Source organism: Musa acuminata, chromosome BXJ3-4 (genome assembly GCF_036884655.1).
Source record: "Musa acuminata AAA Group cultivar baxijiao chromosome BXJ3-4, Cavendish_Baxijiao_AAA, whole genome shotgun sequence".
NCBI classification, from domain to species: domain Eukaryota; kingdom Viridiplantae; phylum Streptophyta; class Magnoliopsida; order Zingiberales; family Musaceae; genus Musa; species Musa acuminata.
Window position 1 is genome coordinate 7321715 of NC_088352.1, and position 22454 is coordinate 7344168.

The 22454-nt window shown below is 36.5% G+C and overlaps 2 protein-coding genes across 6 annotated transcripts; one reads left to right on the forward strand and one right to left on the reverse strand.

Moving 5' to 3' along the window:
• Positions 1 to 1258: 1258 nt before the first annotated feature.
• Positions 1259 to 16083, forward strand: LOC135636841 (phosphatidylinositol/phosphatidylcholine transfer protein SFH6-like). Of its 4 annotated transcripts, none has more exons than XM_065148925.1 (17): positions 1259 to 1578; positions 2195 to 2265; positions 2362 to 2430; positions 2536 to 2851; positions 2979 to 3078; positions 4004 to 4270; positions 4426 to 4503; positions 4579 to 4680; positions 4766 to 4815; positions 4923 to 5022; positions 5147 to 5245; positions 5337 to 5447; positions 11487 to 11643; positions 12839 to 13218; positions 13887 to 13961; positions 15484 to 15541; positions 15630 to 16083. In XM_065148925.1, exons 3-16 carry the CDS (start codon positions 2421 to 2423, stop codon positions 15496 to 15498), a joined length of 1860 nt encoding a protein of 619 aa, XP_065004997.1. In that variant the 5' UTR covers positions 1259 to 1578; positions 2195 to 2265; positions 2362 to 2420; the 3' UTR covers positions 15499 to 15541; positions 15630 to 16083. The 4 variants fall into 4 exon arrangements, with proteins under 4 accessions (XP_065004997.1, XP_065005000.1, XP_065004998.1 ...); XM_065148928.1 differs by having other exon boundaries at positions 12839 to 12918; XM_065148926.1 differs by having other exon boundaries at positions 2362 to 2427; positions 2533 to 2851.
• A 473-nt stretch (positions 16084 to 16556) lies between these two features.
• Positions 16557 to 22454, reverse strand: LOC135636842 (pentatricopeptide repeat-containing protein At1g80150, mitochondrial-like). 2 transcript variants are annotated; one of them, XM_065148930.1, is made up of 3 exons: positions 22156 to 22454; positions 20468 to 22074; positions 16557 to 17240 (listed from the first exon to the last, which is right to left on the reverse strand). In XM_065148930.1, the coding sequence occupies exon 2, from the start codon at positions 22005 to 22007 to the stop codon at positions 20658 to 20660; it is 1350 nt and encodes a 449-aa protein (XP_065005002.1). In that variant the 5' UTR covers positions 22008 to 22074; positions 22156 to 22454; the 3' UTR covers positions 16557 to 17240; positions 20468 to 20657. The 2 variants fall into 2 exon arrangements, with proteins under 2 accessions (XP_065005002.1, XP_065005001.1); XM_065148929.1 differs by having other exon boundaries at positions 20468 to 22454.

Below are 22454 nucleotides of genomic sequence, written 5' to 3' on the forward strand. Positions count from 1 at the left end.
CCACGGGCACCTTCCTATTATCGCAAACCTTTTGGAAATTACGTGGTTGCCCTTCTACATCTTAATAACCCATATGTAGTCGAAAAAGCTGTTGCTGTCGCCACGTCATCAGAGCTCTGAGTCATAACGCAGACGGAAGCTGAAGTGGACTCCAAATCCTCTACGGCACGAATCTTGGCGGCCGCGATCAAGGATCTACGTGCATCCCAAAGCATTCGGCCCCGCGAAGGAATCGGTGAAGCCCTAAGATGTTACGATGGCTCCGAGGTCGACACGTAGCGGGTAGTATGTGGGTTTGCGAGGGCGGCGCCAAATAGGCGGCGCGACTATTAACGCGCTCGGTGAGGGCAACTAACTTGCGCCCCCGCCCGCAGCCGTAGGATCGATAGACCGCCTCGTGAGCACCGTCCAATCTGTGCGGCCCCCGTTCTCAAATCACGTGACGTCCGCCCGTCTTTGAAAAAGAGAACGTATTAATGTTTTGTGAACACTTGTATTTTTAGAGACCTTGAAACAGTAAATATTATTATTTCTATATCTACACATAAAATACTCACAAATCAAGTAAAATTAAATGCATATCCCTCCAAATTGTGTAAGTATTTATTCATCTAAATTTAAATTGTTCGACCAACCTGACTTTTATTTGACCGTTACTTGCAGCTTTAATTAACATTAATTTTATTATAACCATTTATGAAGGTAGGATTATTAATAATATTTTAGGCATTTTAAAATTCTATATTCTTTTAAAACTCAACTAATTTATCTTAATTTCTAAAATTATATGTATATTCCTTTAAAATTATGATTTTTGCAGTTGTTATATATGCATAACTTACAAATATGACAATGGTCATTAATTTTTTAATTAATTTAATACACTAATTATAGTGCATATATATACCCCTAAAATAATAATTCTTAGGCTTAGGAAATAAAAAATCTAATAATGAATTAAATTAATATGAGACATTTTAGGTATTTAAAATTCATTGGTAGCTACACTTATTAGTGATGAATTTTATCAGATGGATGCTTACAGCATTATAATTTATGAAGGGTTTAAATATAATAATTCAAAGATATATATATGTTATATTAAAATATAGAACCTTCAAAGAATATATAACTCCTTTTTAAGGGATATATATATATATATATAGTATATATATATAAATCCTTTAAAAAGGTGTGTGTATATATATATATATATATACATATGTATATAGCCACCCAAAATATTAAGAGAGGGAAAAAAAGAATACGTAGAGGAGGAGAAGTAGCAGTGCAGTGAAGAAAGCGTGAAAGAGAGAGGCGAGCGTCGCAGCGCTCGACTTCTCTACCTTCCTCGAATCCTCTGATTTCCATCTTCCCTATCTTCGAAGCAAAAAGAAGGACACCACAGAAGACGAAACCCATTATAAACAGCAAAACGAAGAACGGAAGAGAAGGAGACGCCGAAGAATCGATCCGAAATATTCGTCATTCGTCGCTGTTGACGGTAACACGCAGGGTTCCTCACGCTTTCTCCCGGCGTTGGCTCCCGGATCGCGGCTTGTTGAGGGGTTGGACGAGGTAGATGCTGGATTTCGCCGTGTTGCCCTCGTTGGTTTGGTGATTTGAGCTGCGGTCTCGGTTTCGCGGAGTTGGTTCCCTTCTGTTTCCTGGTGTTCCGGTTTTGATTGCTTCGTTCGGGTTTGGGCTTTGCAGGATTGGATTTTGAAGTCCTCGCTTTTATTGGATGGGTCTCTCGAAAAGAATGTTGTTTATTTTTTTTGGGAAGATTTGTTCTCGAAAATAGAGGGGTGACCAATAATCGATCTTTGATGACGGATTTCGTTTGGAGTGGGGAATTTTATCGATGGGATTCGATAAATGTTGAACCATCTGTTGGTTCGAGGCATAACCTCTTTTCATCAAAAGGAAACCAACTGAACCAATGCAGGTCCTGGAAGTCCTATCTTAGCAAATATTACGTTTTTTTCGTGTGTATTGCGATCTTAGATTCTATGTTTTTTTTTCCCTTTTTCTTGGATATATTATATTTAAAAGTTAGCCGCGATGGTTTTGGGGTTAGACTGTTGAGCTGAAAAGAGGACGACTCAGAAAAGACAACTTGTTTTTAGCTGTAAAGAAGATGATTCAAAGAGAAAAACTTGATGTTTAAAAATTCCTCTTTGGCCTTCATCAGTTTGCTGGAATCTCCTTCGGTTGTTGAGTTCTGTGGATCTTTGCTGCTGCATTCCGGGATCGCTCGTTCAGGTGAGTTTAGTCTCTCTTGTGTCTTTCTTCTGGATATCGAGAATGTAGATGGGTAGATGAATTTATCTGGTTTCTTATTGCTGGTGCCGGTCGCAGCTTGTCGCTTTTGACACCCGAGGTCCTGGCAAAAGTTCTTCTTGTGCCTTGGAAGAAAAATGTCAGGTAGTTGTATACTAATATGCTTGATTCTCACAAGACCAACAAAACGAAAATGTGGCATTGATTGTTTTTTCTTTCTAACTTCCGTAATGATGCAACGCGTCATAGCAGTGTTCCATGGAGAAGGTCTTGAAGGGTCATTCAATTATGAGGAGAGAAAGGAAAGGAGATCTGAAGTGGAGAACTCTGAGGACGAGCGAAGAAGAACAAGAATCGGATCTCTCAAGAAAAAAGCGTTGAATGCTTCCACTAGATTTACCCACTCTTTAAGGAAACGAGGAAGTAGGGTAGATTTCAGGGTTCCTCCTCTTTCAATAGAGGATGTCAGGGATGCTGACGAGGAGCGAGCAGTCTATTCATTTCGGCAACAGCTCATTGCAAAGAAATTGTTGCCTAACAAACATGATGACTATCACACGTTGCTCAGGTTAGAATGAAATGGAAATTTGCTCTTATTTTGATCCAATAGCTTCGGCATTCCTGTACGAGCATTGACTTCACATTCTTATCATTGGGCTAGATGGGATTTGCTAAACTTTGTTTACTTCAATCAGATTCCTCAAGGCTAGAAAGTTCGACTTCGAGAGAGCAACCCAGATGTGGGCTGAGATGCTTCAGTGGAGAAAAGAATTTGGGACAGATACAATTATGGAGGTAAGTTCATTGTTAAATTTCATGCTGCAATCCGACACATGGAAAAGCAATACCTAGGATCAGGTCACCTGGTGTACCTTGAATAACCAGAGAAATAGATGGAGACTTTAGTTAGTTTTTGTCCTGAAGCCTTTATGGAAGACAAACATGGTACTTTAACTAGTTGTATCGGTCAATATGTGGCCAATTTTGGTTTTAACACCCTGCAGTTTGAGAAGTCAAACTTTTATAAAGATTAATCAAAACCTCAATGCTCAATATTTACTGCACTTTGAGTCTAATTGCGCTAGTTCCCTTTTGATATTGTTTCACTTACACTTCAAGCTTCCTACATTATATTATCTTTGCATTTATTATTCATCTCATAAATTTTTTTTTTTACTATTTTCCATTCACAAGTAACACTCAAACATTAGCTTTATGTTGTCTATATAATCCTAGTCATCATCCAAGTAATCAGTAGAAAGCAATTACTTTAATACCTAACTGAAATGCCGCATACCCTATCTGCCCACAAAGTAAATCAGTGTTCTAAATTTGCAGTGGATATGAAAGATATAATGTCAGACCATCTATCAAATGCCTTTTCCTATCATTGAAAATGCAATCTACCATTCAACTTGACTTAATTGCTATATTTCAATTCTTTCAATCAATTTGTTTTTCAGTAAGAATGATTATGTCAAAATCTTTGAATTATTGAATCATATGTAGCATGTCATGGATTTCAATGGTGTTCCATGTAGAATTCCATGATCTGTGTACTTCTCCATGTAATCTACGGAGACAGACTGATTAGTTGTGAATGTCTATTGTCAGCTGTTGTCATGGTCGGATATCAAAGAATTGTTATTTTCTTTAATTCAAATACATTTTTAATGGATGGTATATGACATACCATGACGATATAATCCATTGACTGTAGGACTTTGAATTCGATGAACTGGAGGATGTTGTGCACTATTATCCCCAAGGTTACCATGGAGTTGACAAGGAGGGAAGGCCAGTCTACATCGAGAGGCTTGGGAAAGCTGAGCCAAATAAGCTTATGAACATAACTACGATAGAGCGCTATTTGAAGTACCATGTACAAGAATTTGAGAGAGCCCTGAATGAGAAATTTCCTGCATGCTCCATTGCTTCCAAAAGACATATTGGTTCATCCACTACAATATTGGACGTACAAGGCGTGGTATTTTGCTTGCTTCTGTCACATTGACACATTATGATGCACATAGAAGCACAATTTATAATTTCTTATTAACCCTGCTATATTCTGGGTTTGATATTTTTTCGCAAATTGTCAGTAGCATGCATTGAAGGTTGACATCATCATCTCAAATGCAGGGCTTGAAGAATTTCGGCAAGACAGCAAGGGACCTGTTGCTCAATATGCAGAAAATAGATGGTGATTATTACCCCGAGGTACAATTGTCTAAGATATTTCTCGTGTGGCTCTTGGTGCTCAGATTTTTTTTGAACTTTTTTTTGTTTGGACAGACACTACATCAATTGTTTATAGTTAATGCTGGCCATGGTTTTAAGCTTCTCTGGAACACTGTAAAAGGATTTCTGGATCCCAAAACTACTTCAAAGATACATGTAAGTAAGATAGCCATACAAGAAATACCATTATTTTTTGTTTCTTGATTCCCAACTATGGACGATGTCATGAAGTTTTGTGCAGGTTCTTGGAACAAAATATCAGAGTAGACTTCTGGAGGCAATAGACTCAAGGTTTGTGTGTATTCCTTTATCCGGCATACAATGTCTTATATTTTCTTCCTCTACTTTATATGGGTTCATTCCTCATCTTAGTAATATGCATTTGTCCACATCCACAGCCAACTACCAGATTTCCTTGGTGGTTCATGTGCATGCTATCATGAGGGAGGTTGTCTTAGATCTAATAAAGGACCTTGGAATGACCCAGTCATCATGAAGGTATACATCTCATGTCTAATTGGGCAAGATCTATTAAAACTTACTCAAGCTATGGTCAACTAATGGCAATGTCTTTATCAATTGAGGAAGATATAGTGATTAATGATGTCATTTTGACCTACAGCTAGTACAAGGTGTTGATGCAGCATTCCTAGGGGAGAGTGGGTATGTAATAGATGGAGAAAAAAGAGGTCACTCTTGTGCTAGACTGTACTTGTCGAAGGCAAGATTCTTAACACTCAAACCTTTTGACCTAGTTGATTACAAATGTTCTCTCCCTAATTTTCATTTTACTTTGCGTCTTTCGATGGCAGGGAAGAAGTTGTGACACATCTGCAGCTGAATCAGTATCAGATGCTGATGACCTTTATTCTCCCGAGCCGTCTATTGCTGAGTATGCTCCTCTGTCTCCAATACATAAAGAAGTAAGTTCCTAATACCTGAATACAGTTGATAAAACCCTAGGGTTTTATCTAAGAAAGTAGATAGGGATTTGATCGTTTTGAGGGGATCAACTTCTTTTTGTTTGTTCCGAGGAGATCAACCTCCAAGTTGGCCAAAGGCTTTGAATTGTATTTGATTGTTTGAGAAAAGTAACCAAAGGCATTACATATATATTGAGTTAATAATTATTAGCCAACTAATACTAGGATTTCTAACAAAAATAAAAATATTAATTCCTAATTTGCTATATCAAAGGACCCCTAAAACTCAAAAACTCCTACCATAACTAGGAAAAACTAAATAGGAAAATAAAGATTAATATCAAATCCCTAAAATTAAGGAATCCTAACATTTCTCGCCTCTGTAAAATAGCCTTGTCCTCAAAGCTGAGCAACAATGAATTCTGGAAACTTCTCCTTCAATGTTTTGCAAGAATCCCAGGTGGCATCTTTAATTAGTAAGTTGGCCCGTTGAACAAGCACCTTAGTGATAGGATATCTATGATGCATCACAACACGTCGATCAAGTATGGCTTGAGGTAGGATTTGAACCTCAACACTAAAAGAAATATCTAGCTGGTGTTACACCACATCATCCTCACCTAATTTCTTTGTAAGGCAAGAAACATGAAAAATTGGATGTATCTTAGAGCTTGTCGGCAAGTCTAAGCGATAAGCAACTGGGCCAATACATTCCAACACCTTATAAGGCCCAAAGAATTGAGGAGATAGCTTCATAGAAGATTGAACCTTTATACAAGTTTGCTTATAAGGCTGAAGTTCAAGAAAAACCCAATCATCCATTGCAAATTCTCGCTCACTACGATGCTTATCTGTTTGTTGCTTCATTCTAGCTTGTGAGACTGCAAGATTATCTCTTAGAAGTTAAATAATCTTATTCCTGTTAAGCAATTTCTTATCTACTTGATCAATCTTAGAAGAACCAAGCATGCATTTTGTAATCATGGGAGGAGGTTGACCATGAATCGCTTCAAAAGGAGTCATTTTAGTAGAAGAGTGATAAGTGGCACTGTACCACCATTCTGCTGCCCAAGGAAGCCATTTCATCCACTCCTTTGGTTTATCACTGGTAAAATATCTGAGATAGTTTTCTAGACATCTGTTCACCACTTCAGTTTGCCCATCTGTTTGCAGGTGATAAGCAGTACTTATATTTAATTAGATACACTGCAAGCAAAATAGCTACTTTCAAAAGGTGCTAGTAAAAACTTTATCTCGATCACTAACAATGGAACGTGGAATTCCATGCAACTTCACTATATTCTTAACAAAAGTGCGAGCAACACTTGTAGCAATATAAGGATGTCGTACAACATAAAAAAATGAGCATATTTTGTAAGGCGATCCACAACCACAAAGATGGTGGTTTTACCTGAAGATGGTGGAAGTCCGTCAATAAAATCCATGGATATATCGGTCCAAGCATCATCAGGAATAGGAAGAGGCTGAAGCAAACTAGGGGTAGCAATTGTCTTACCTTTGTGGCATTGGCAAACATCACGTTCTGTAACAAACTTCTTGATGGCTTTCTTCATATCCTTCTAATAAAAAAGTTGACAAATGCATTTATATGTACGAAGAAATCCAGAATGACCCGTAGTTGGTGATGAATGAAACTCCTTCAAAATTATATTCTGGCAAAAAGAATTTGGTGCCAAGATAATTTTGCTCTTGTAGCGCAAATCTATGAGATCCCAACTATAATTAGGAATAGAAGTTGGATCTTCTTTTAGCTTTTTAATAACAACTTGAATTTCAGGATGATATAACCATTCACTCCTAATAAGTTTAACTTGTTTTAAAAGGTGAGAAAAATAATCTCACAGTCAAAACCCAATAGCTTAGTGACTCATTTTTGTTGTTCTAAAGAAGAAACTCTTTGCACAAAAAAATATTTCAAGCTTTTGTGATCGGTGCATATTTGAAACCGTCGACCAATTCAACGAGGTCTCCGTTGAGTAAATGCATGAACAATGGCCAACATCTCCTTGTCATAAACAGATAAACTTGAATGAGATGGGAAAAATGTCTTACTAGTATAAGCAATTAGACGGTCTTCTTGCATTAGTACAACTCCAATACCCGCTCCAAAAGCATCAGATTTAATCACGAATAACTAGTTAAAATCTGGTAAAACGAGAACTAGCATAGTAGTTATTGCATACTTTAGAGAAATAAAAGCTTGAGTAGCTTTTTCTGTTCACTTAAATGTATTTTTCTTTAAAAGTGATGTCAAAGGAGCATTGATTTTGCCATAGTTCTTCACAAACTTTCGAGTTTCAACAGTAATTAATGAATCCCAAGAATTCTCACAGAGCCTTAATTGATTTTGGAATTGGTCAATCTTTCATTGTCTGGATTTTGGAAAGATCAATTGCAACGCCCTCTCGAGAAACAACATGGCCAAGATACTCTATCTATGAGTAAGCAAAACTGCATTTCGATTTCTTAACAAAAAGACAATGCTCATGAAGAAGGGTAAAAACAACCCGCAAATATAATAAATGACTTTCTGAAGATGGACTATATATCAGAATATCATCAAATAAAATCAAAACAAACTTACGAAGATGAACTCGAACGATATCATTCATTAGACTCTGAAAAGTAGACAACGCATTGATTAATCCAAAATGCATTACCAGAAATTCATAGTGACCATCATGCTTTCTAAAAGCGGTTTTTTGAATATCATCTTCATCCACATAAATTTGGTGATAGCCCGATCGTAAATCCAGTTTAGTGAAAACTTGTGCACCTCCCAATTGGTTAACCCAAAATGCATTACTAAAAATTCATAGTGATCATCATGCTTTCTAAAGCGGTTTTTTGAATATCATCTTCATCCACACGAATTTGGTGATAGCTCAACCGTAAATCCAGTTCAGTGAAAACTTGTGCACCTCCCAATTCGTCAAGTAACTCATCCACCACTGGAATAGGATACTTGTCTTTCACTGTAATATTATCGAGTGCTCAATAATCTACACACATATATCAAGAACCATCTTTCTTTCTTACTAATAAGATTGGAGAGGAGTATGGACTAACACTAGCCTTTATGACCCTTGCTTCAAGCATCTCTTTAACGATTTTCTTTATCTTTGTCTTTTGAAAGTGTGGATATCAATAGGGCCGAACATTAGTTAGTGCACTCCCAAGCAGTAAAGAAATTTGGTGATCATGTGATCGAAGAGGTGGAAGTTCTTGTGGTTCTGCAAATATATTCATAAATTCTTCGAGTAATGAGTGAACATTTTCATCTTGTTCAGGTACTGCAGCTTCCTCTTTAATGCTCCGTAATTATACCAAAAATCCATGGTGTGCCTTTCGAAGAACCATTTCCATTCTATGGCTAGTAACGGTTGTGACCCTACTACCATGCTTTCCCTTTAGGATCACTTGCTTTCCATTGATAAAAAATTCATAATTAATTTAGAAAAAATTCAAGAGATATCGCCCAGAGTTAATAACCACTTAATTCCAAGCATAATCTCATAGTCCTCCAATGGTAGTAAGAAAAAATCTACGAACAATTCTTGACCTTGCATAACAAGCTTTACTTTGGAACACTTACTATCGCAAATTAAAATTCGCCTATCAGCAACCTTTACCTCGAACTTATCATAATGTTCAATGCGATAGGTCAATCGTGCAGCAACCTTGTTATCCATAAAATTGTTGGTGCTACCAATATCAATTAAAATAGTAATAGACTGATGTTTCAAAAGCCCTTCAACTTACATAGTTTAAGGATTAGAGTAGCCAACTAATGCATGAATAGTATCTGTGACAAGTTTAATAATCTCATCATTATCAGTACCTTCATGATCAGAGTCTATAGCCTTATCCTCTGGTTCCTCCTCAATTGATTCAATCATCAAAAGTTTTCCTTGCTTGTATCGATGCTCCCTACTCCACATTTCATCACAATGCCAGCACAAACCCTTTGTTATTCGTTCTTTGAGTTTCTCTTGGGTCAGTCTTCTAATATTAGGATTTCAATTAGGAATAGTTGGAGTAGTTGACCTGCTAGTCACCTGTTTATTAACACTCTTGGTTCAGTGATTTTCCATATTAATTTTTTCTTCATGTAATCGAGCAAAAGAAATTGCAGTTGTCATAGTGCGAGGTTGGCGAGCCTTAACTTCACAACGAATGTCTGGATTAAGACCTTTAATGAATGTTACCACCCATTGTCTTTTAGATCAATCTTGAGCTTGATTTGATAGTCGTTCAAATCGACTTTGATACTTTAGCACAGTAGAAGTCTGGCAAGCTGCTTATCAACATTCTTATATTCGGATGATCCAAAACGAACAAGAAACCATTTTTTGAACTGCTCCCATGAGAAAACTCCATGGCAGGTTTCATATCAATCATACGATTGAATAGCATCCCCATCTAGTTAAATGGAAGCTTTTTCACTTTAGAATCTTCTTGAGTTTTATGAAAGCGAAAACATTTTCTGCTCTAAAAATCCAGCTGGTCAGATCTTCATCTTCCCATCTAGGAAATTCTACTTTCATGCAAGAGTAGCCATTATCATGCTCTTGGTAACCTCTTCCTGTGAATTCAGATCGATGTTTGTTTACTTGTAGAAGTCGAACTTCCATCTTGTTGAATTTTGCTAAAACTCTCAAACAAACTCATTTTGAAATCATTGAGAGTTTCTTCTAACCTGCTCTTAATTTTTGCTTCCAATGCTTCAAATTTGGCTTTTATAGAATTGTTAGTAGTCATTGCGTATGATTGTAGATATGTAATTCCTAAGTTTTGTTTTTTATTTCGGGTCAAGGGCATGAGCACTGCTTACTTGGCGTTGAAGGTGAAGTTGCTGTTGGCGATGTGGACGTCAGGGCTTGTGGCAGCATCGGAGAGGAGATTGAGGGAACGCTGAAGAAGCACCGCAAGAACTTTAGGAACACCAAGGAAACGCCAAGGACACACCGCGATAACTTTAGGAAGGCCAAGGACTTGCTACTCTGATACTAGATAATAAAACCCTAGGATTTTATCTAAGAAAGTAGATAGCGATTTGATCGCTTCAAGGGGATCAATCTCTTTTTGATCGCTTCGAGACGATCAACCTCCAAGTTGGCCAAAGGCTTTGAGTTATATTTGATTGCTTAAGAAAAGTAGCCAACTAGGCCTAGGATTTCTAACAAAAATAAAAATAACAATTCCCAATTTGCTATATCAAAGGATTCCTACCATAACTAAGAAAAACTAAATAAAAAAATAAAGATTAATATCAAATCCTTAAAATTAAGGAATCCTAACAACAGTACCTCATATTATTATTTTTCAAATTTTCTTAGCTTATGTTCTTGAGTATTAGGGGTTATGCTTTAGTGATGCTCACAGATGTATGGTGCTAAGTATAATTATTTTAATTTTAATTGGATAGCAGAAAACAGAATATGTAGAAAGCTATATCATAACATGGTATCAATCCCATCTACAGGGCACCACATTACTTTGTAGATCATTTTCTTATAGTGTGGTATTATCATTTAATTCGTAACTAATGAAATGAATAAGCTCACAAAAAAATGATATATTCTCAGATATTGAGTGCTCGTAAGTTTTCTGGTTGCCATATCGGTTATTATCAGTATAACAAAGAGACCGGAGCTCATTGTCTGAAAATCCACAATATATCATTGAACTGTCGAGAATAATAAAAAGCCAATGAATAATTTTAAAAAAACCTATGAATCCGACCACTAAGTTCCACATCTAATTGCAAAATAAATGAAAAATGTCTGGCCTACATCAATAGTATACTGTCTATGCTTATTACAAAAATTTCTTTACTTATGCTTTAGTTCTATCTGCCGGTTTGGATCATTCCATTGTCAGAACTTTCATAATTCCTTTGTGATGATGTATCTTGATGGTTGAAAGTTGTTAATAACAACAATCGAACTGTAAAGTGCAAGTAAACCCTTACTAGAAAAACTTTCTGCAACTCATTCTACATCATCAAATTGGCAGGTCGGAGCAGCAGATTTTACACCGCATGATGACCATTTTGTAATGGTTGATAAAGATGTTGATATTGGCAGAAGAGGATCCAGGTTTTCTGTTAGGACAACCGAAGAACTAAAAGATCCTGACCTTGCCTCCTCAACTGCAGCATTGCATTCGCTTGGTATGACATTTAATATACTCAACTGCAGCATTACAGGCCTCTTAATTGATGAGTCTTTCTGGTTGTGGTACTTGTCATGAAAAGGGAATCATGTGTACTGCTGGTGAAATCCTGATGAGCTGTTGTGCTTTTAGGGCAATCTTTCTTCTAATCACCTGGATATGCTCTTGTTGATAAATCAGAAATTCTTGGCACTTATACATGGCATTTATCATGATCTGTGTTTTGTGAGCTTTGTAGTCTGGTAGAACTACAGACATATCACTATGCAAATAAGAGCACAAAAGACAGAATAGTTCAATGGTTAATTAACTTGTCACTGGTAATAGACAGGACAATGACGACTTTGATGTGATACATCTTAAGAACCAGAACCATGGTTTCAACTCTTCTGCATTGTTTTGCTAAACTTTATTGGAATCCTTTCGTACTTCAATAAGTTGCAATTTTGTTTTGCTACATCCAAGGGCAATTTCTTTTACTTTCGAACTCCATGGTGAATTAAGCTAGCGTTATTTCTCTTTATTCGCTTATATATGTTTGAACTTCGAACTGTTAAAGACAACATCAAAAGTTTGCTACCTTAGTCTTCTTTTTAGCTTTTGTCCACTTGGATCAAATACACAGCGGTTGTGGCCATTTCTTCAGTCTCATATAAATTAATTTCTCATTCTTCAATTCCCAATGCAAATTCTCCTTGAATAATAGAATTATCCAGTTAGTTGCTCCATAATTTCTTCATTTGCCATTTCAATTTTCAATCCATGCAGGCTGTAGCCTAGGCACTCCTTGTTGAAAATTTTAAGGCTAAAATTACAGGAAAAAAATGGTTTATCTCTGTATTAGGTTCTCCTGGTAAGGAAAGAGTAGTTTACCATGGTGACACTAAGAAGAGCAAAGATCTCTCTGTGACGGTTCCATTTTGGTCATGCTGCAGACTCTGTTGGCATTCAAGCTCCCAAAAAAAGGAAAAGTTGGCTGTTTTTGAATATGGTTGTTTTCCCCTCAAACTACAATTTCAGGAGCATTGCCTTATATTGAAGAAATAAATGTGCTACTTGTTTGCCAAGGATTTAGTGATAACTTGCACCAAAATGTGTATCAGATGTTTCTTTTATGATCAAGATAGTCCTATTTGTTTGTGCTTTGTAATATTTTATAATGGTCACAATTTGTTTCACCTTGATGGTTTCAGGTTACCCTGTTGCTGATAGGCACAGTAACATTGGAAAAGATGCAGGAGAAGGAAAGTTGCGTTCTTTTGCAAGAGCATTGGTATCGTTCCTTGTAAAAATGCTATCCTTCTTGCGTATCTTACGGTCTAGACAAGATAGGAGGTTAGAGAATGTTCATCCATCAGATGCATTGGACTTGACATACAATAATAATTCAACTATGGAAACCATCAATGAAAACTGCATCACTTCTTACATGGAACGTCTTCAAAAGCTTGAGTTGATCATGAATGAGCTTAGCAACAAGCCTGCAGAGATTCCTCAAGAAAAAGAACACATGATCCTGGATTCAATAGACAGGATAAAGTGTGTAGAGTATGATCTTCACAAGACAAATAAAGTAAGTCCTCTCATGTCAGATGATGACCACAGATAATACTATATGGTAATTCCATCAGAATGTTTTGGTTATGTGAGATAACCACATATGTTGTCTGGTGATTCAATCGGATATAGTTTGGTTTTGCACATTACTCTAAGCATTTTGGATAAGTGCTTGTAATTTTCTGAAAATCTTGATTCATGAAGTTCACTAGATGCTCTCAATGCTATAGTGCAAGTACTAGGCCGGTCAAAGGCACATAATCTATCTGCTGTTAAAACATTATGTCGAGTCACAGATGGCATAATCAATCAGGCCTGGGAGAGTGACCTTCATTTCTATAAAATCTTTATTAGGTTTGGGTTGTTAAAACTGATTTGTTTCCCTTATCAAACAATACTTTTTATGCCTTTCTTTGTTATCTTTTTGTAGATTGTCCTGTTGCTAATCTTTAAATACGTAAATGCTATTTTAGTTTTAGGGAAAAATCAGCTATGGCTGCTAACAGACTTTGATCAACCCAGCAACATTTTTTTTTCTAGTCAATATATATCTGGATCACATGCAAGCATTGCCTGCTCTACCACGCAATATCTAAACTTTCTGTTTCCTTATGCTTGTATTTCCAAATGAACTTGATTTCTTGTGTCGTTTACACTTTGTTTTAATATCATTTTCATCATCAGGTACTGCAAGCGGCTGTGATGAAGCAAACAGAGATCGAAGCAACCATGGAAGCCCTAAAAGACTCCAATATTAGGGTAAGCTAAAAGCAGACTAGAGGAAATAATTCATATGAAGTTTGTGCTAAAAATACTTTATGCAGTTGGCAAAATTCCTAACTTTTTGTTAATACCTCAAATCCATTTTTCTTTAGAAAAACTTAGATGATTTTAATTTTTTTTTCAGAAAGTGAATCTCATTATTGCTTGTGAGTTTGCATGGCTTCTTTCTGCTAAATGCTTCAGCTTTAATACTTAGATCTAAGTTCCTTTTTTCATTTAGTGAAAACAGCTTACAAGACATCAAATTTGGAGTTTCTTAGATATGTAGTACAGTTCAAATTATTCAACTGTCAATTTAATTTTCTAGTTTTGCTTAGATCATCGTGCCAGAATTCTTCTCTTATTTCTTGAGAGTACTTTGAGCGTATGAATGCTGGTCTTGTTGGTAAAGCAAACTATTGGTAAGATAAGTACACACAATGAATCATTATGCTTGGAGCTCACAAGTAAAGCATCTTAATATATTTTTGGATTTCTCAGAAACTTGACATCCTGTTCGTCTGTCAAGTTAAAATTGCTGGAGTCTCCTTGCTTCCAAGTTCCAATATACTTGCATCGATATTTGACAGTTTTTGTTATCATTAATTCATCATTTTAGTGAAATTATGATGAGCAGTGGAGATATTTAAAACATTTTATCAGAAAGTACTAAAAGATTAAATCAAGGGCATATTAGATTTGTTAGTCTAAGAGATGTTTCTTATGAATAAGGGGCGAGATGGTTAAAACAGCAAGTGTATTTGGTGTTCTGTGTGAAATCTGAACAGTGCTGTTCCTTGTGTAGAATTCTGATGATACGTAATGGATCATGATGCTATATTTAAGATTAACATATTCAAGAAATGACTGCAATTGGGATAAGAAGAATGGGACAGATAAGTGACACTGTCAGAAGAGAAAAACAAGAGAAATGATTTCTTTCGTGCAGTTGGAAGTCATGCCAATTCTGGTAAGATCAGAGAAGTTGTAAGATGTTCAATTGGTATTGAAAGAAGAGCTACAACTGCGTTGATACCTGAAAAGGAAGAATCCACAAGCTTGGAAGGAGACTATTTGATCATATGGTGGGACAGAACATGATGATCCTGCAGTGACCTGATGTGTTGTGGTTATGACTAGGATTCATCCGGCAAGCTCCATATTTGAGAAAACAGATATTCTCTTTTGATTTTTCATTATTATAATCTTAGCTACTTGGTCAAACTTTATTCTTAGTCATTTTTATAATAGAGAAATATCCTTGATTGAAACTGATCGATTTCCGTGGAGTAAGATATGCATTACCTTTATAAGTTGTCATTCAACTTTGCTCTTTGGTATAGGCATAATACTCTATTTACTACAACGGGATTTCAATATCCATCACTTCGAATACTTTGTCAGTCTGTGTGTTTTGCAGTTAAAATTTTGTTACTAGTGAAATTGCAGTTCTGGTATTGGCTATTTGGCAGAAAACTAAAACTAATCCTAACGAGCTTGACTTTCTATTTCTCTGCAGGGGAAATTTTGTTGATATCTGAAGAAGAATAGCTGTACATCGATGAAACATTTATAAGGTCTGCAGCAAAGAGAATGATTTCTACCATTCTTTACGTTTTCTTTTCTTTTACTTTGACTAAACTGCATGCGAATTGTTATGAGCAGATTGTTTATGGCATCAAATCAGGGGAAGAGGGTGTAGAAAGAGGAAAGGGAAAAAAGGAAGCATATCACAGATAACATATATTCTGAAAAAATTTTGGGTTTCATATTGTCTCTTTCCACCTGTTATTACTATGTATAAATTTAGACGCAATGCGAGAATATTATGCCTCTTCTTTTACACTTGAAGGGGGACCCATTGGTTCCTTCAAATTCTGGCCTACTTCAATACGATTTCTTCGTTGAGGAGCATTGGAAACAAAAATATGATGTTTGGTTTTCAAAATTAGATTTTATCTGTAACACATGTCGAATCCAACATTAGAAGGCAGGCTCTCTGTTGTTTTTGGCATAGTTGGAACAAACACTTGTACAAGTCTGTCATACACATTGTTGTTTATGATCCATATCCGACCTTTATATCTTGATAAAAAAAATCAGCTTATGCTGTGCACAGATGCTTTGCTAGTGACGAAATCTAACATAGTTGAGAAAGAGTTGCTGATAATTTGTTCAGTGCTGTAAGAATCTGTGACAAAGACCGATCTCTCTCATAATCTTTGCATGTAAATTCTCATAATCTTTGCATGTAAGCAAATCATGCCCTCTTATTGTCAGTGACAGGTAAGCTAATATTTGTGTTGAAGAGAAAAATTGATGTTGATTCACATTCCTTTCAGATGCAATAAGGTATTATTCTCCAACCAGTTTATTTTAAAGCTCATTCTTCTCTCGACTAAATCCTGATGAGTCCAATCTTTGTTGATTTGGTTGCTCCTTTTAAACCCTATAATCTTGATTTTACTAATTGAAGCCAGCAGCAGTTCGCTGTAATTCCAGGTCACTTTATTCTTCCACATGGGGAAGAAGGCCATGATATCAAAAGAATAGTCACCAGAATCAATAAGAACAATTCACAAACCCAAAAAGTCCGCCCAAGATTTACATGATAGTTCGATTCCCTTTATCTATATCCATAAAGAAAAGTCCAGATTATTCATGTGAGAAAAATAAACTACAATGAAGAGAAATCTCTTAAAGTATCCTAAATCCAAGTCCGAAACATCTCAAGTAAAACCTAACTGATAAAAATTTAGACTTGGGACATGAGGAACATTGAGATACTAACTACATGTCTATTTAATTGGTTTCTGTCCCTCTGGCTCCTGCTTCCATAGTGGCAAAAACATACCAATTTGTGACAAGATCATTTTCTGGACCATAGTAGAATTGTAACCAAGTGGCAATTTTTGAAGTCACGAAGACGAACATTTCGGCCTCCAGGTTGTTGCTAACCCTCATGGACCATATGAAGCTGGTTGATTCCTAATCCAGAAGACATTTTTGATTGAGCGTGCTGCAGAATACTACCAGTGCAATTAAATGCAGTGGCTCTACCATTCTCAGACTTTCTCTCAGTTCCTTGCAATCATTTGCAAGGAATGCAATTGAAGGAATCATCCTGTAAGGAGAATTTTGAGAAGTCACCTTCTGTAAGATACACCATCTGGTTAATTAACTGAATGACACTCATGAATTTCTTTCAGCAACTGGATGCACAAATCTTGCTATTTAATCTGTTCAACAGCGAACCTCTCCGTTTCATCTCAAGGCCTGTGAAATAGAACAGATGGCAGTGAGGGGTGATAAAGAGAAATAAAAGGTTTTGTAAACCACAAAAGCAGCAACAAGAACTAAATCCTGAAAACAGTGTGATAGAAGAGGCATTTTTCTTATTATACCATAATGTTTCATCCAGAGCATATTAGAATTAGATGATATTACAAAACAGTAAGTCTTGCATAAATCAGAGAGCAACGGAAGCTAAATACCACAGGGGCTATGGAAATTGAAGGACCTTGAACCTGATCCTATTAATTAGGCATCCAAAATAGGTTAAAAATACATGTGGTATGAGTCTATGAGATGACTTGGAAAAAGATACCTACTCTTTGGAGATAAATTGCCAAGTAGACAATCGAGTGGTATCATAAGCAGCAGAAGTACAAATATCCATGTGCAGTAACAAGTGCAAGGCAGACACAAATGGTTGCATAGACACGTACAAGCTAATCATAAAAAAAGATTTTGGGTACTCGATTATGAAATTATTTCAAAATAATAACTCGATCCTTCTAGTATTGGTGGAATTACATATCAATATCTATATCTATACACTAGAAACTGTGGTGGTGGTAGTGACAAAAGAAATTGACGAGCAATTATGCTTGATACAAATGCACAACATATACCTCAACAGAGATGCAAAACTAACATCATCAGTATCATAAAAGAAGCGAACAGAGACCATTTTATAAACTAGTACATGAAAGTTATAGTCCAACAAAGACATTCATCTCGCATCTAATGCAACTCGTGTAATTTATGTGTGGTCATCTTTTTCTTGGAAGAATATTCTTATCTTAAAGTTCATGCACTTCAAGTCCAAACATCATTTCCAAAGCCAAGACTTTGCTAAAGAGTCACCTAGTTTTTAAGATTAATAACATAGGATGAAGGTTTACATATTGTAAATTTGTAACATAACACCTTTCAGCATAAGATAACCTAATTTATTAAACAAGAATCTATTGCTTGTAAATGCTCCAAGAACCTCTCATAAATTCAAAAGCACATCTGATCCATATATTTGCATGTAAATTGTCTTAAACTGTTGCCCGTACCTATTATATGTGTGAATTTAAGAATTAGTTACTTAAAGAGACACTTTACACAGAAAATAACATGAATGTGTCCCTTCATGTAAATGATCAAGATTGTGGTAGGTGAAAGGCTAAACGTATTAGTTAAACAAAGCAATTCTTGAACTGCTCAACATTGGCCCACATGGCATCAATTTAGTCATACTCATTGCAATAAGACATACTTTCATGAATTGCCTAAATATATAGCACCTTAAATTGCAGAACTAACTTTGAAAAGGACATGGTGCAGCTTCTCAATTTCATATAACAAGATTCAACTACTCAATTTTATAACCAAAGAATCATTGTCATGAAGAATATTATGAAAGTACTGCCTACTTGAAGTACTTAAGTAAAAAATCTCACTTTTAAAAAATGCATTTTGTGGATCTTTGAATCATGTGGTATCAAGAAAGAGAAATGCTAGATACCATGACTTAGTGCCTGACTTAGGAATGAGCTGTGAATGTGGCATGCAACCATGCACCCAGTGGCGAGAGGCAGCAGGATCAGGGACAATGTGCTTTAGATGCAGCGACATCTACTACTTGTGCCTTCCGCCAGGTAATGAATCCTAGAATGCTACATTCTTAATCCGGAAAATAGTCATGCAATTTTTCAATAATTCTTCCTTGTTTTTAAAAATGATCTATTGGAGGTCTATTTCAATCAATGGATGGTGAGATGACTATGAACCCTTATCTGCATTTCAATAGAACCCAATTGTATGACCATAAGTAGTGAACCAGCCTCAGTTGGCTACCAACAAAAGTATTTATAGGTTGCAGTTGCACTAGGTCTCTTTGAAGTGATACAACCCCACCATGCTGGTAAGATATTTCTCCCGATCATTGAATAAGAATTATGGTAAAAGATTCTTGACAACATGCTACACATCAGACCCTGTCAAACAACTCTGTCAAGAAGAGAGACCTATTTGATCCAATTACCTGAAGTAACTAAAAACCTGTTCCTGACCATTCAGGTCACCTGAATAACCATGTTAACTCAAGCTACGAGTTAAGGATCATGATAATGATTTATATAAGGAACAACAATTTCAACTCACCTTAATGTGCCCATAAAGCTACAAACAGACGACCTTAGCTAAGCAGATTATATCAGCATTATCTACTTAACTCAGGCCAAACTTGCAAGCATTGGAAAATGAAAGAAGCCTACTGGAGAATTTTCACAATTGCCACCTTGAGAGTGTAAAACGAGTCTAATAATATATTTGACCAACAAAAAATAACAAATAAAAAGAAACCAACAAGAAATCATACAGGAAAATGATTCTTCCACCATCATATCACAGAATGAACTTTCCATTTTTAATTAAAAAATTGCTTGTGTGACAAACTGAAAGATTCTTATGTGGGCAGACTTTATGGGGCAGCTACAACATTTTAATAAAACTCAAGTAAGATGCATAATACAAGATTTTTTAATTTTAAAATATTGCACATCTGTGACCATTTTTCAGCAGAAGTGATCTCATGTAAGATGCTTTTCTCATTTTTTATCACTTTTTGCCAAAAATTCTTCTTTACTCTTGCTGCATGATATATTGACATGTATGCATAAGTATAAGCTGTCCGGTTTTTATTTTTCTACTTGAGTCTGAAGTTTCCTGTGCTTCTTGAGGAAGTCATGGATCTTGTGACATGGAAACCACACTTGATTCCATTCGTATCATGATCCAAGCTCAACTGACAATATTTTGTGATGAGAATCTTGCATTGACTCACCAAATTAGTAGATTGTGACAAATAACCTATTAACACAAATTTAGAGTAGATGAAATTATTTGCCCTATTCACAGACTCAAACTGATATGTTGAATGTTTAAAGGGACCACAAAACAAAGAATACATTAATGAAGTATACTACTCCCTATTTGCTCCTAAGTTGCTGAAACAAAGAAAACATTGCAGATCTTCCGAGAATAATCAGAAGTCAAGAACAACAAATTTCAAAATTTATCCATGGGACTAGAATGTAAAAAAAAATCAGTCAGTAATGAAAGTAACAACAAGAAAGATTTACTTCCATTAACCTGTTGTGCCAAGTAACAAATTTTTAAATGAAAAATACAAATAATTCATGAGAAAGTTCATTATAACTAGCAGTAACCTGAAATTCAACCATCTGGCGTTCTCACAATCAGATGATTCTGACACTGAACCCAAAGAGCCCAAGCCTCAGCAGCCAATCCAGGATGATTTCTGCTGTCCAGTTATAAATTAAATAAATAGGTTGAAAAGAAACCATGGTCTTCTAACCAACGTGTGACATCAACATTTTCCAAATCTTCATTGGCTTGTTACCTACTTTGATACAATATGCCTTGAAAATTTTTAATTTCATTAATTGAATATGAAGGTATTCTTGCCTTAACCAACTTCATGATTTCCCTGGCATTTCGGTCTTTTGAGGTACTCATAAGGCCTTTTAGCAGCTTATCAATGGTGCCAACACTTGGAAACCAATTCTTTTTCATGCTATCCTTACACAACCTGAATGCCAAATCAAAGTTCCGTCCTTCACAGAGGTAATGAACCATGGTTTGATAAATTTTACTGTTTGGTTTGCATCCTCTTCCATGCATAGCATAGAAAACCCGCTTGGCCATCTCAAGCTCACCAATCATGCAAAAACCTTTGATGATCAAGTTATATGTCATTTCATCTGGTTGTATACCAGCATTACACATTAAGTGTGTTAAGTCATTGCCTTTCCAAGCCCTCCTTCGGTTGATCAAGAACTGTATTCTAACATTAAAAGTAGCTAAATTAGGTGAACAACCCCGAAGCACCATGAGATTCCATAACCCATCACCAATCTCACGACGTCCATGCTTGTAGAATGCAGACATCAGCGTCGTGTATGTGACAACATCTGGTTTCAGCCCAGCCTTCTCCATCTCCACCATTACCAAGTAAGCAGAATCCAAACGACCCATTTCACACATTGACTTGATGACAATATTATATGAAATCTCATCGAGCACAATCCCATACTTGTTAGCACACTGAATGAAAAACGTATGGACATCGTCAAATCTGCGGGCTTGTGACAGGACCTGAAGTGTGGCATTGAATGATTTGACGGTGCGGGGGCATCCAAATAGATGCATTTGATGGAATGTCTGCAAGGCGTGATCAGGCATACCAGCTTTCCCATATAGCATTATGATCCGAACATTGAATCCTTCGCGAAGACCCTGGGGAAGAGTCTTCTGGTGCTCGAGCAAGTGTTCGATGAGGTCATATCGACGAGCTCCAGCAAGGCGGGATACTGTGTCCTCAAATGCAAAACGATTTTCGACTACAAGGCGGTTATGTGCATTTGATTTGAAGAGGTGGAAGAGCTTCTCTGGATCCTTCTCTGCCTTAAGCTTCACGATGGCAGGCTCACTGATGGGTAAGGGATCAGAAACAGTGTTGGTCGACGAGGACTCTATCTCGACTTGAGGCTTCAGCTTGTGATGCTTATTCAAAACGGCAGCTTTGCAAGCAGCGATAGTAGGGAAATTTTCAGGATTGTTAGACTCGTTAGCCAAAACTGAAAGATCGGTTTTCTTTCTTGACCTCGAGAGAGTGGCAGCTATAAAAGTCACACTAAAGGCATCAATCGCAGCACAAATTCGACGAATGGTATGAACAGATAGCATGATCCCTTCCTATCTTCCTATCCCCTTGAAAAGGAATCCTATATTTCGTTGCAGGCAGAAGTCAAAGCTGAATCACAAAACTCATCAGACCATCATGTGTCCATAGAACAAAACAACAAACAGATTGCGGGCAGGCATAGAAAACAACCTTTTCCAGATTTATTGACCTTGCACGCGCAAATCAAGCAAGAAAGACAGAACCTTTGTCTTCCCCTAACGAATCGTACAATCAAATCGCCATCTTCAACCGAGAAACAGGCGATAAACAGGCAAAAATAGAATTTGTGAATCCGAAAAGACTGCAACTTTTGAGAACCAGACTATATCTAATGCAAGGATTAAATTATAAATCTAACGGCAAAGCAAACTTAGGGTTTCGCAAGAGTTAGTTTTTCGGGCAGGAGAGCGGCGACAGAGAGACGGAGTGAGAGAGAATAGGAGGGAACG